This window comes from Cebus imitator, unplaced genomic scaffold (assembly GCF_001604975.1).
Source record: "Cebus imitator isolate Cc_AM_T3 unplaced genomic scaffold, Cebus_imitator-1.0 Scaffold42, whole genome shotgun sequence".
NCBI classification, from domain to species: domain Eukaryota; kingdom Metazoa; phylum Chordata; class Mammalia; order Primates; family Cebidae; genus Cebus; species Cebus imitator.
The window spans coordinates 17,991,751-18,007,114 of record NW_016107357.1 but is presented as its reverse complement, the minus strand read 5'-3'; the positions used below and the strand labels follow the sequence as shown (position 1 = coordinate 18,007,114).

Here is a 15,364-nt window from a genome sequence, read left to right as displayed (position 1 = left end):
AAAAAAAAAAAAAAAAAGAAGAAGAAGAAGAAAAGAAAAGACACATCTGCTAAACAGATCAGTGGGCAGCACCACCTATGTGAGGCAGCACTTCCCGTGCTATAGCTCGGGTTGCTATCTAGATCTCTGAGTGCCTGCCATGGCCTCCCAGCTCTCCTGCTCTCATCAATCATACTTTTGCTGCCAGACTTTTTTCCCAGAGGGAAGCTGTGATCATTCTTTCACTCAAAAAGCTTCAATGGCTTCTTAGTGTCAATGAATTAGCTTAAAAAAATTGTGATACAATTTTAAAAAGGAAACTGCTAATTCTGACAGTTAATATCCATTACCATCTATATAACCTAACGTTCCCTTAAATTACCAGCTTCTACATTTTATTTATGCTGTTATCTACATTTAGGAAATATTTTCCTTCCTTAATCTCTGACCTACAAATTGTTCAAGATCAACTTTGACTGGCTTGATTTCCATAAAACTCTAGCCCCTCTACATCCATCTAACTTGGTCTCGCTTTCCTTTGAACCCATTGCATTGCCTGGCTCTCTCTTATTAGGACTACACTCACATTCATGTATTTAGCTATTGCAAAGTATACTCCAGACATGATAGTACTGACCTTAGATACAGCAAATGCTCAATATATAATAATTTCTTGTGCCAGGAAGTAACTAAGCATCTCATGAAAACATCAGTTTTTAATTGTGGAAAGGTTGACTTCAACCCACACAACTGTTGCTACTCACATCTGTCAAACACTTAAACATGTTTCTCATGTGAATGAAGATATGCCTATTCAGAGTTGCAGGGCCACTTTTCTACCTATTAAGTTTATACGCTACCAATATTTTTCTATACATACAAATTAAGTTGTCTCTAAAAATTGGGTTAACACTATTTGAACATAAATTTTATATTTTATCATGATCATTTTCCTAAAGTGTTACTCATATCCATCCTAATGTTAATGACTGCACACCATTTTGTCCAGACATGTGTCATAATTTTTTGTTTCCTTATTCATTTTTTAACCTGTGATTGTTTTTCTCTTTGAGGTTAAATTCTACTTATGTTTGGCACTAAAGTACTGTAATAACATAAGTTACTTTTATTGTGCACCTGATTTTCTATGTGTTGGAATTTTAAATGCCATATGCTCCTTATTTTAAATACTAAAGGGAGAAGTAAAATTTACCAACCCTTTTTCTATTGGTAGAAGAAAACTGAAGATGAAATACAGTCATGCATCGCTTAATGATGGGGATTCAGTCTGAGAAATGAATTATTAGGCAATTCATTGTTATTCACCTAAGAACACGAAGTAAGTACACGATAGAATGTACTTACACAAACCTAAATGGTATAGCCTATTGCTCCGAGGCTATATGCTAACAAACCTGTGCAGCATGTTACCATACTGAATAGGCAACTGCAACAAAATGGCATTTGTGTATCTAAACATATCTTTAAAAAATAGTAAAAATATAGTGTTATAATCTTATGGGGCCACTGTCATATATGCCGTCCAAAGTTAACTGAAATGTTACGTGGTGCATGATTGTAATTAAAAACATTCTGGTGCCATGTCATTAGAGGGAGAGTAGGCTAGAGGTAATCTACAGCCCCAAAGGGACATCCGCTGAGGCCAGCACAAAACAGCAATGTACGTCTGATTTATTCTATGAGGGATACAGAATTGGTCAAGGAAAATGGGCCAATTTTCTTTTTTGGTGTATAATTCCATGAAATTTTTCCAGCTTTATAGAGGTATAATTAACAAATAAAAATCATATATATTCAGCACACAATTGGACGTTTTGATATATGCATAGTTTGTGTTCAGTGAAGAGTTCTAATGGTAAGGCTGAAATTGAATGGACATAAAACACAGGAGAGGAAGAAAACAGCAGAATTTGCATCAATTTATTGGAGTTTTTCTCTATATTCTCTGATTTTATTTTATCTTTATGTAACTGAGTGATATCTAGACTAACAACAACCCCTGAGAGCAAAGTTCCTATTAAAAAAGTCTAACAGGCCGGGTGAGGCAGCTCACACCTATAATCCCAGCACTTTGGGAGGCTGAGGTGGGAGGATCATAAGGTCGGGAGTTCAAGACCAGCCTGGCCAACATGGTAAAACCCCACCTCTACTAAAAATACAAAAAGATTAGCCAGGCATGATGGCGCACACCTGTAATCCCAGATACTTGGGAATCTGAGGCAGGAGAATCGCTTGAACCCGGGAGGTGGAGGGTGCGGGGAGCGGAGACCACACCATTGCACTCCAGCCTGCGCAACAGAGAAAGACTCTGTTTAAAAAAAAAAAAGGCTAACAGATTCAGAGAGGAGTAGGAGACTTCAATGTGTCCTCAATTTCACGATGTTTAAGGGTAACTTGGTGCCTTGAGATATTCTAGCTACTTGCATGCACTCTTAATCCACAGGGGGATACTCAGAGTAATGGGTGCGTGGGTTTATGAAATTACAAGGGAGGAGCCGCTCTCCCTCCCAGTGAAGGCGGGAAGAAAGGCCATGTCCAAGTGGGGAGGGGTGGAAATTTGCATCTTGGAAAGTAACTACATTGCCTCTCTCCCTGTGGTGGCAGTTCATGGAAACAAAGTATGCCACTGGGATGGATTCCTGCCGCTGTTTTAACTATAATCAATTTTATCAACTTCATAGGAAAACGATCATTTCAAGAAGTTGGAGGACACGTTTTATACCGCTGCCATTCCATATCACGTGACTGGCCACTTACTACTTGGTAAAACAGACAATAAGAGATGAACTGAAAATTCCATTCCAGTTGCATTCCCCCATGTTATGCAGGGCAGCAATCTTACTTCTCCACCGTCTCATGGAGGCTGTATGCATTCTCATCCCACTCTGTCTAACAGGTGGAGACCGTACTGCTATTCAGCACAGCATTAATGTCAAGTCCAAGGAAAGCCTGAATTTTCTCCAGTGTTCTGCTTTATACCATTTATTCACTTTTATAGAAATTTTGTTCCAATACAATCTAAAAACTTGGTATGGACTTTGGGGCAATGTAATAACAGAGAAGTAAACCTGTTCCATAACTGACTCTCGTGTATATTAAATTCTAGCAGAATTTTGAGCAAAAGGACCTGATATCCCCAGCAGAATCACAAGTAAGTCCATAAAGAATACTTTAAACAGAAATGAGAAAGCAACGCTAAGAGGGGACGCCTTTAGAAATTATGTATGTATCTTTACTTCATTTTCTTCCAGCACTAGTCCTTTTTTTTTTTTTCTAAACAGAGTCTCACTCTGCCACCCAGGCTGGAGTGCAATGGCATGGTCTCTGCTCACTGCAACCTCCACCTCCTGAGTTCAAGCGATTCTCCTGCCTCTGCCTCCCAAGTAGCTGGGATTACAGGTACCCACCACCACACCTGACTAATTTTTCTATTTTTAGTAGAGACAAGGTTTCACCATGTTAGTCAGGATGGTCTCGAACTCCTGACCTCGTGATCCACCCACCTCGGCCTCTCAAAGTGCTGAGATTACAGGCGTGAGCCACTGTGCCCAGCCAATCATTATTTTTTTAACAAAATTTGTATATGTGGGATTTTGTCTTGAACAATAAAGGCTGGCAAGAACATCAGATTTGTGGAAATGTTAAAGAAACAAATGTCAAAAGTACCATTTATCACAAATACTAATATGGTGATGCATGTCCAGCCTCTATGTGTAGATTCTGAAATGAGTGATATTTTATCCTTCTATCCAGCATTAGATTTAGCAGCAAAAGGTAAAGAAACTCGACATCTAGAACACATATCTTAACTTGTAGAAACTGTCTTCATCTAGTGTTTGTTTCCATGAAGACATGAACCAAGAAAATGGGAGTATACTCTCTGTATGGTCCCACCTCAAGGTCCGCAGGTTCTCCGCAATGCATACACACTTAAGTCATACAACAGTGTTTATTTTTATAGCTCTTTACCTAGTCACCATTTCTTTCTCTTTGTTGGAAGCATGTCCTCCAGAGCAGAGAGGTCTGCTTGCTGCAGATAAGAAGTATAAACGATGGTTTTTGAAATACTGATCAATTAAAGGAAGAACGACCTGAAAGAAAGGAAAAGAAGACAGATCTACGTAGTGGAATATTTCAGGGTATGAATGAGAGCCAAGGCTTTGGGGCAGTCAGAGTTCTGTTCACATGCAACAGGTGTGCCTCTCTTAAATCTCACTCTACCGACTCCAGTCCAGAGCAGGGACAGTGAAGTATGCAGGATGTGATTATGGGGAACACAGCAAACTTGCAAGAGTTTGGAAACGTTCTCAATATTTTCGTATAATACAGTTCAATGCCCAACAGGTTCCCAAAATAATCTGTAACTACCATATGTTGAGTCTCTACTACGTGTGAGAATTGCAACTGATAAAAGCAACTGCTCTGTAGGTAGATCCATCAACCCTGCATTATAGGTATCAGAGACACAGAAATGTGTGACTTACTGAAAGTCACATTGCTACCTACTTGCCTACCCAATGTTCTTTTAACCTGGGCTTTCTCAAAGCGCGCTTTCCATTTCTATGCACGTCTCATCCTGCTGGCCTTGGGCCAATTCCTCCTCCTCACTCTGTCCACTCACATCACCTGGCCTTGCACACACCATTCCCTCTGTCTGGCAGTGCTCTTCCCAGAGACACGCTGGTCCTTCCGTAGATCTCCAGTCAATGGCACTTTGCCAGGTAAGTCTTTGCTGATCTCAGCTAAAGTCCCGCATTCTACGTGCTGATAACATCATTTGCAATTTTGCATTGTATATGTGTGACTTTGGATTAAAGTCTCTCTTTCCAGGATCCTATGAATTACACAAAAACAAGAAACATTTCTGGGCTTGTTTCCCATTATAGCCCTTTCCTGGCCCCCAGAACTATTAACTGGTCTCTTCTCTTTGCCACTGAATCTCTAGTGCTAAGGACTGCGAAGGGTCCATAGTGAGAACAAGATGGTCACTACCACTACTCAAACTCGAGTCGATGTAAATATAGTTCTTTTCCCTACCGTGTGGCATAGCACAGTTATATATAATGGGGACTACACCCTTTTTTATTGCTCTTCCTTGACAGTCAGGACATTGCCTGAATTTGGTGACTGGCACATAGTAGGTACTCAATATGGTAAATGAATGAATTATAGACTTAGTAGAAATGAAGCCATCGTATCTGTAAACAGAATCACTAAGGGGTGCTGAGTATGGGCAACACAAGAATATGTTTTAAAGGGATAATTAGAGGCCATGAATACAGCACTCTGATAATTGGCTATCAAGAAAGATTACAATCTCACAGAGACTGTATATATATATATATATGAATCTATCAAACAATTGCTTACTATGTGCACCCCAGGACAAACTTTGGATCTTCAAATGATTAGAACAGACTCTGAGTGCTACATTGCATGGGAAGAAAAGACAACAGAAATCTGTCTTACCGTAAATAACACAATTTTGAAACCATACTAAGCCAAATGTTCATTAATCAAAAAGCATGCTGTTTTAAAGTCCACAAAAGTTGTATTGATAGCAAAATTATCTGTAATAATCATTGAATGCAAGTACTTTAAATGTAAGTATAGACAACAATAATTAGGCCTTAGGCTCACTGCAAGTTATCCTGAACAGGAAAGCTTACCCAGGGGCACTGTACATTCATGACCGTCCCTGGGCGGAGCCTAATGCCTGACCCAGACCAGACACACAGTAAATATTGAATAAATGAATTAAATCATTTGGAGACTTTTTAACTCTTCATGTCCATCCCTTTTTTGCTGAAAAAAGTGATGAATTTTCCAGTAATATAGCAAATTCCTGATAAATCCTCATAAAATGAAATAAATAATAGCAATGGGATATACTCGATATATAAACAATTTATCCTCTCTGATCTTCTGTAAAATGAGTAGGACTAAAGTCCCACAATAAGGATTCTATACTAAATGTTCTTATAATGTACCCATTTATGAATTACCTAATACTTTCCCTATTTATAAAAGAAATTACCAACTAGAAATTTTAAATCATTACACTATCCAAATAGAAAATATCCAAATATCTGAGACCCAAATACCTAAAAAACAGATATTTTTATTCCATATCATATGATAAAACCAAAAAAATGCAAACCGAATTAAACCTCAGATAGAATGAAGTCATTTGAAGAAGGAATATGGTAGGGAATGCAAAGTTAAAGTCCGACCAAGTATGCTGGGAAGATGATTCATGCTTTTCATGCCACAGAATATTTACGTGCAGTAAAACACACATTTGTAGACAGGTATGTTCTGAAAAGGGCAACGATCTAATGAGTATAGTATGTAAACAAACATATCGAAGCAAAAACAAGATAGACTGTATACTGTACTTTTGCAAAGAACTTGATTTCTTGTTCATAAGGGAAATGTTCTCCTTTGCCTCTGCTGCCACCATCTGTAGATGTGAAGAGTTTTTAGGTAAATGCTGCACTTGAAACATTGCAAGATATTCATCCATAACACAAAGGTTAGAAAACACTGCTAAATGTATTATCCCACTAAACTGAATGTAAAAAGCCAACCAAAACTATAAAGGCAAATAGTGTCATCAACAATAAAAGGATTTTTAAATACCCAAATCTAAATTTCAAAAGCTACTGAGGACAAACCATAGTTGTGGTTAGAAACACAAACACATTTGTGTAGCTTTGAGATCTTATTGACATGGAGAGGGGAAAATGGAATAGAATAAAGTAAAAAACCCTCATCTTCAGTACCCTTTAAGAAAAGAAGATCACTGGGGAGAGGAAAGTGAGTGTAAATTGAATAAACATAATTGGTTCTATATTAACCCTGGCCTCTGATAATAAAGATAACCTCTTTGTGTGACTGAAAGTTAAAGCTTCTCATTTTAATATACAGACTAAAAAAACTGCAGGCCGTCAGGATCCACGATGAGCAGGACGATAGCAATATTTTAATATTAGGTTGGCAAATTATTATTCCGCTAAAGAATAAAGAAATTTTGACCTGTGTCAAAGGTAATTTCCATAAGCGAAGCAGAAACTCCCAAGTTTTCCCCATGGTTTAGAAAATGATCCAGGGTCAAGAATTGATTAACCTAATACATTTAGCTTAGAAGGTGGCCTTTCTTACCTCCTTCATGCATATGGAAAGATTCATGCATATGTTAATAGACGAGGTAATAATAAACCATAATAACCACAATGGCATGCAAAACATATTGGAGAGCTAAAAAACTCAGAATTGGATATCAGGTTTTAGTAAAATTTGAAAGCAGAGCTTTCACATATTTAAAAGCCAAGCTGACTTTTCCTTGAAAAAGTTATTTTGCACAAATAAAAATAAAAATAACTTGAGATAATGGTTTATCAAATTTTAGACAAAAATACAAAATAATTTTTAGGGAATTTAGGCAATTATTTTATAATTTAAGAATGCTCTCCCCATGAACAAGTAAAAGGAAATTATGGTTTTTTTTTTTGTTTTTTTGAGGCAGAGTTTTGCTCTTGTTGCCCAGTCTGGAGTGCAATGGTGCGATCTTGGCTCACCACAACCTCCATCTCCCAGGTTCAAGCGATTCTCCTTCCTCAGTCTCCCGAGTAGCTGGGATTACAGGCAGGCACCACCATGCCTGGCTAATTTTGTATTTTTAGTAGACCGGGTTTCTCCATGTTGGTCAGGCTGGTCTCAAACTCTTGATCTCAGATGATCTACCTGCCTTGGACTCCCTAAATGCTGGGATTATGGGCATGAGCCACTGCGCCCAGCCAAAAATTGTGTTTTTTTAACACTTGCAAATGTAATTTGCATGCCACTTTGGCATCTGAATTTCTTTTAAGCACATTATGCAAAATGGCTGGACTCATATAAGAGACTTTCTCATATAATGTTATGTCAAGACAAAATTTTGTACACAGCCAAATCTGTTAATATTTCAATGAGTAGGAAATGTCTTTTACTACATCCTTTAAAAAATGCTTATATGCAAAATGTGAAAAAGATTTGGAGGAATACAATCTATGATATAATACAAAAATTATAAAAAGGCATATGCATATTTTCACTACCACAATTAACTTAGGTCTAGGAATGACCACATTAGAGACGTGTCAAAGTCACTAAAGTAAAGGAGAAAGCGAGAAGGCAATATAGCAGTTTCACAGGTGAGAACAAGGAAAGAGGGAAATTAAAATAAACATGATATTGACAATCACAGCTCTCTCTGCTCCTTCAACAGGGTTCTTGTACCTAATTTGCCCTGGCAAAGCCATCTGAAAACAGTACGTGTAATCCCAGAAACTGTGAAAAATGTTATTTGGTTGGCTCTGTCACTGCAGCCTACTTTCTCGTCAGTGTTCTGTTTGTAAGACCCTCTACCCTATGGAAAGAATGAAATGCATCAGGTGGGTGAATGTCCCCTGGAGTGAGATTCTCACCACCCTTATATATGAAAACTGTACTCGGGAGTTTATTCAGAAATGTTAATAAAGTGTGAATAATACCTAAACACATTTCTTCCCTTCAAATTTGTGTTTGTACTCTCCAATGTGAAGGTAAAAAACAAACAACTTTCTTGTTCCTTTGATGACTCTTTCTTTCTCTCCTGTCCTTTGCTTCTCCAAAACCAAGACTGGATATTAGCGTTGCTACCCATATCGGATCCTTTCAAATGTGGATCAGAAATTGCAATACTTAGATTTGTGTGTAAAAGCTTCAATAATTCACCCCTACCTCATTTTTGTTCTTGTGTTAAATTTCATTAATTCAGGTCAATTTGGCTACATATTAGGATGAGTCAGGAATCATATTGTTAAAAATTGCAAATGAGTCGTAGAGAGATTACAGATTATAAATTAGCTTCTAGAGTAAGTTCTTATGAAAAAGATGGCTTCAAAGAGAGCAATAATATAGCATTTGAACTGTAAAGGCAGGTTGAAAGAGAAGTCAGTTGTTTATGAGAACAATGCTCAACTGGAAAATCTTTAATCACATTTAGGATACAAGAGGCCAGAAAGAAGAAAATATCAGAGCTCTAATTTTTACAAACTTTAATCTGATGCTATGCCAGAAACTAGATTTACATCCTAAGAAAAATTGAAGCTAAGGGATCCAAGATAAATAGTCCCAGAGGAAAGCTATTGAAAGACAAAAGGAGTGAGTATTAAAAACAAAGAGAAAACCTTGAGCACAAAAATTAAAATAAAAGAATAAGCACCAGAAGAGCACATTGTTTTCAAAAGGGAACAAACTGGACGTCCTTACGTCATATCACCACGCAGTGGCTGGAAGGTGATCTGACATTAAGGTAAGCAATTAACAAGCTGAATTTTAATTCAACAATGTGGGAGGATCATAAAATAACAGAAGTGACCAGAGGCTGCTTTGATCATCTGTGCTGAATCTAAGACTTGAAGAATAAGGTTTCAAAAATTCTGACATGGCACTGGGCCAGATGGGGAAGAGGTCTTCCGTTGTACCCTAAGAGCATAATAAAGTATTCTGCACTATAGATACTCTAGTATTAACATGTTTCCCTACAAAGACTAAATTCGAGGCCTCTACAGTGTTTGTTTACAAATTCTGAAAATCCATAGTTCGGGAAGTTTTTCTTATGGGTAATTAATTTCATAGGCAAGATTTAACTCTCCCTTAAAATGTTGATGTCCTTCCAATGTATTATTCAAAATGAAAAAACTAAATGCCAATAAACATTAAAGAGAACATTTTATATGTTAGATTTTTAAAGGTTCACAAACTTGACTCACTCCGCAAGAACTTGTCCGTATATTGACTGTTGAACTCTACTTAGTAGTACAATGAAGAGATGGGTTTATACCATCACACATAGCTCAGCAGTCTGTGTTGTTTTACATTCTGATGTTGGAAACATTAAAAACAACAAAAATTGGGCTATCAGCAATGGGACTATGGTACCTACCAAACTCAAGGATGTACTGATGGGCTTCATCCACGTAGCGAATGAGTTGTTGGAGGAAACTGTAGGCAAATCGTTTCTCGATAGACGGCGTGTCCAGTTCCAGGTCCTTAAATCCTCTGGAACAGCAAAAATGAAATATGGAAAGCAATTTGTACAAAGTCTCTTAGAAGGTAAAATTCTGTGTGCGTGTGTGTGTGTATAGATACACACACATGTTTATATATATATGTTAATATGTATACATACATGTTTATATGTTAATACATATTAACACGTATTATATATATTATATAACACATATGTGTTATTGTATGTTTATATATAACATATTATGTTTATATGTGTGTGTATATATATATACATGCATATATATGTTTATATATATAAGTTTATATATGCATAATTTTGAAGCTTATCTAATATTCTTGTAGCTCAAGGAAAAAAGATTTAACATATAAAGCATATTTTGCATATGATATGAAGTTTCAGTGAATAACTCTGTTACTATGCAACAAATGTTGCATTTACAAAAACAGAGTCTGATTTTTTGCTGAGTGATTTTGCCTAAATGATGGATGGTGATTTAATATAAGCAACAAAAGGAACTCAGATATGTGGCACACAGCTAGGGGTGTTAATGTTTCTGATGTGTGTTATTTTACACATACTAAATAGTAGTTCTAAGATATAAACGGATCAATGAATTCATTTGCAGCTTTAAATATAATGGGGATTTTTAAATATCCACTCTTAGGAAAAGAGCGTGATCAGGGTATGTGTGCTTTTACCTGGACACGGCATATCCATTGATCTGCAAGAATTTGAGGATGTCCTGTGCTTTTTCTCTATCCTTGGCTTTCTCTTTGGCTGTCAGTGTGTCATAGGGAACCAGCAGGGGATGGTTTCCTCCTCCTAAGAGTATGTCAGGACAAGAACACAGCATAGCAGTTTGAAAATAATCTGAGATGAGACACAGGTATATGATTGGACCACACTATAAAACTTTTCATATCCTTTAGTAATACATAGAGGATATAAGACTCTTCTGTCTGCCTTTAATGTTTCAATTAATTCAGGAAAATTATTCAAAGAAAGACTTTGCATATGCCTTCTAAGAGGCAGCAAAAACATGAATATGCAGCCAGGTGTGGTAGCTTACGCCTGTAATCCCAGCACTATGGGAGGCCAAGTGGGCGGATCATGAAGTCAGGAGTTCGAGACCAGCCTGGCTAACACAGTGAAACCCCCTCTCTACTAAAAATACAAAAAAATTAGCCGGGCATGGTGGCACATGCCTGTTATCTCAGCTGCTTGGGAGGATGAGGCAGGAGAATCGTTTGAACCTGGGAGGCGGAGGTTACAGTGAGCAGAGATCATGCCACTACACTCCAGCTTGGGCGACAGAGTGAGACTCAGTTTCAAAGAAAAAAACAAACTATGAACATGCATGCATTTGTAATACTGAGTGTCAATAATATCTGCATTTGTCAATGAGAGGAAGGCAGCTGTATTCTCTGTTCAAAGCAATTCTGAATGTGGAGAGTGGAAATAAATGCTAACTCATACTTAGCTGCATATGCTTCATTTTCTGCCCCACAGAGAGAAGAGAAAGTCTTAAATATGGAATTTTTATCATATCTCTCAGATAAGAGAGTACTTTGTAGTCATATTATTTATAAATATACAAAACCGTAGGTGGAAAAGCTAAATTAAAAGTGGATCACTCTTAATTGTCTAATACTTGACTTTAAAAAATTTGAGCAAATAAATTTTAGCAAGCGTCTAGATTTCTAGTATACTTATCTTGATAAGAAATACTTACTAAGTCTATCAGATTTAAAACTTCTAGAAAATATGTAAATTTAAAAATACTAATAAGAAATAAATCCTTTCTAAAATTGTAGATTATATAAAAATTTGCAAAACTTATAAAAATATTTAAACATGCTCTGTTAATTTCAAATGTGAAGATCTGCTACAAAGAATGCTATTAAAGGAGCAGCAGACTGAACAGCATGGTATACCGCACATTTAACGGTTGTAAAACATGTATGGTACGATATATTGTGTGGGAAGCTGAACTACCTGGAAATACAACTGCTAAGGGAATTTCAAGGAAGGGAAATTCCAGGAAGAATAATTGGGAACAAATATTGTTTGAATTATAACAACATATAGCCTATAAATCAGTTTCCAATACAGTTAGTCAGGAGCTCCTGCAACAATCACAAATGCTGGATTTGCCCTACACAATAAATAAGCAAGCAAAGGGGGAAATGTTCTGCTGGCTTTGACTGAGAGCGCCATCTACGGACATCCAATCACCCACTGAGCTTCATTTAATACCATTATGTGACACTGTGCTATTGTAAATGCAAGGTAGTGGCTGAAGAACTACCAAGTTAATGAATGCTATAGCAAGTAGTAATCAGTTACTTCACAGTTTATTAATAATACAAAGCATAGGCCGGGCGCGGTGGCTCAAGCCTGTAATCCCAGCACTTTGGGAGGCCGAGGCGGGTGGATCACGAGGTCAATAGATCGAGACCATCCTGGCCAACATGGTGAAACCCCGTCTCTACTAAAAAACTACAAAAAATTAGCTGGGCATGGTGGCGCGTGCCTGTAATCCCAGCTACTCAGGAGGCTGAGGCAGGAGAATTGCCTGAACCCAGGAGGCGGAGGTTGCGGTGAGCCGAGATCGCGCCATTGCACTCCAGCCTGGGTAACAAGAGCGAAACTCCGTCTAAAAAAAAAAAAAAAATAATAATAATAATAATAATAATAATAATAATACAAAGCATAATACAGGTGTCAGAAGACAATAGTAACAAACACTTGTGAACAGCAAAAGGGTATAGAATATGTTACTAAGTTTAGTAGGAACCAAATCTGACTTCTGTCCTCATCAAAGATGTAATTCAACAGGACACTTTATTAGGCCACTATAATGAACAATTTATTATGTATTTTCAAATAGCTACAAGAGCAGATTTTGAATGCTCCCAACTCAAAGAAATGATAAATGTTTGAGGTGACAGATATACTGATTATCCTGATTTGATCATTACACACTGTATACATGTATGCAAATATCACTGTAACTCATAAATATAGATAATTATGTATCAGTTAAATACAAAAGCAAAAATATTTTTAAACTCAAGCATCAAATTCAATCACCTTAATTTAATCAACCATCACCTAGTTTGAACTCCATAACTGCATTTAGTCCTAGAGAATGCTATTAATTTGGCAACTTAATTTGTCATCTGTGACTTGGGGGCCACAGACCAACAAGTTATTGAGGGGGAAAAGTGGGGAGAGAAAGAGAGAGACACAGAAAGAGGTCTATAATTTAAAAATCCTAGGAATACAAAGTACTCGTTAACTCTGTAACTCTTCGCACCCTATTAGACCTCCACTGATGTAGGTGGCTAAGGTATTTTAAAGCCTGCCAGGTGGCTGAACCTACTGTGCTTCTAACGAGCAGTGTGACCATGCACATTTACCTTGCTCTTCTAACCTCATTTTTCCCATTTATGACATGGGTGTAGACATCTTGTGTTGAAGGAAACTAGCTACATGGAGAGGTAAATATATTAGCAGTAATTCCAAGGATATTACCAAATATACTAGCATTGACTCATGAATCCATTCACACTAAAGGGTAAAAAAACCACTTGACACCAGTGAGCCGTCTGTGGCTTAACAACAGGGGATCATAATACAAAATACTTGAAGTGGCAGTGGGAAAATGACATTTTTTACTAATTTGGGAGCACTGATCATACTCTTTGGACTTACACTCCTTTATTTCTATCAACTCCTTATGGCATCTGATTTTCCCTCAGACTTTTGTAGATTCCAAAAGAGCACTGACGATCAGATGACTAAGGCAAGCAAAAGAGGCATTTAAAAAAAATTTTCCTAAAGCAGATTCATCTTCTTTGCACAGACGCAGGGAGGTTGAAAGTGAACAGAATGGTGAAAACAAAATTGTAAAGCTTTGGGACTGATTCTTTTACTGTTTCTGACTTCTCCTTTCTATTACACACACACACACACACACACACACACACACACACACACCCCAGAATCAGGATATTGGGCGGTGACAGATTCTTCCCATTGCCTACAACTGCTAGCTATAAGGCTCCTCCCCACTATTAATGTCCCTGATTGAGAAAACAACTTTGAATAAAAAGACACATATTATTTCTCTTCTGAAACTGTCCACAGTCTGTAACCTAACTTCTATTTCCAAGATTCATTTCTGTGGTTTGTTAATCTCAATAACCTAAAAGCCAGGATCCAGGACTGTATATTTCAACACCTTTCCTACTGGTTTGACTTTTTGGTTCTAAACTATTTCCTGTTTTAAAATGAGATCCATGTGGGCAGTTAGAGAATTAAAGACTGTGAGGACAAATTTCCCTGACCTCACCACTTAGTCTGCGGCAACTAGGTTAATTTCCCAACTACACAATACACATTTGAGCCAATACAAGTTGTATGCAGAAGTACTGTCATCCCATTTACAAGTGGCATGGCTTAAATAAAACAAACATTGGCCTGGCTCAGAAATTTAAGGTAATGATGGTTGTCTATCATACTTATTTAGAAAAGCATATAAATTGAGTATGTCTAATCTAAAAATCCAAAATAAAAATGTTTCAAAATCAGAAACTTTTTGAATGTCTACGTAGATACTCAAAGGAAACGCTCAATGGGGCATTTAAAAGTTCAGATTTTGGATCTGGGATTCTGAACCAGTAAGTATATGCAAATATTTAAAAATCTGAAAAAAATAAAAAATTTCTAACAGTTTTGGTTCCAAACATTTTAGATAAGCGAGAGTCAACTTGTAATAAGATAGCTGCTTATTATTTTTAATTTAAACTCTACCATAGTGGCTGAAACATAGTTGAAGAAAAAAGGAAGATTTTTTTTCCATGTAATCTGCTCATGCCATAAGCAGTGGTTTTGTTTACCAGTTATGCAGGCAATGCCCTGTCAAGAATTTCACAAAACAAAACTCTGTGACTTGTCTGCCATCCATCCATTCATCTACGTATCCATGAGCCAAAAAATGAATTGATCACTCATTTACCAAACATTTATGGGGTGGTTTTAGAATACAGGCATATTATCCCTGAGCAGCATTTTGAAATAGAAAATTTTAAAATGTAGAATCTGGCTGGGCACAATGGCTCATGCCTGTAATCCCAGCACTTTGGGAGGCGGAGGAGGATGGATCATGAGATCAGGAGTTCCAGATCAGCCTGACCAACATGGTGAAACTCCGTCTCTACTAAAAATACAAAAATTAGCTGGGCGTGGTGACATGTGCCTGTAGTTCCAGTTATTCGGGAGACTGAGGCAAGAAAATCG

At 37.2% G+C, this 15,364-nt stretch overlaps 1 protein-coding gene across 1 annotated transcript in view; it reads right to left on the bottom strand.

Moving 5' to 3' along the window:
- RYR2 (ryanodine receptor 2) overlaps positions 1-15,364 on the bottom strand; it is a 787,527-nt gene that overhangs the window by 158,409 nt on the left and 613,754 nt on the right. Inside the window, exons 59-62 of the mRNA XM_037737814.1 lie at positions 10,759-10,882; positions 9,971-10,086; positions 6,399-6,463; positions 3,970-4,091 (exon numbers count right to left, since the gene is read on the bottom strand). Of these exons, the coding sequence (XP_037593742.1) occupies positions 3,970-4,091; positions 6,399-6,463; positions 9,971-10,086; positions 10,759-10,882 (427 nt within the window). The remainder of the gene's footprint in view (positions 1-3,969; positions 4,092-6,398; positions 6,464-9,970; positions 10,087-10,758; positions 10,883-15,364) is intronic.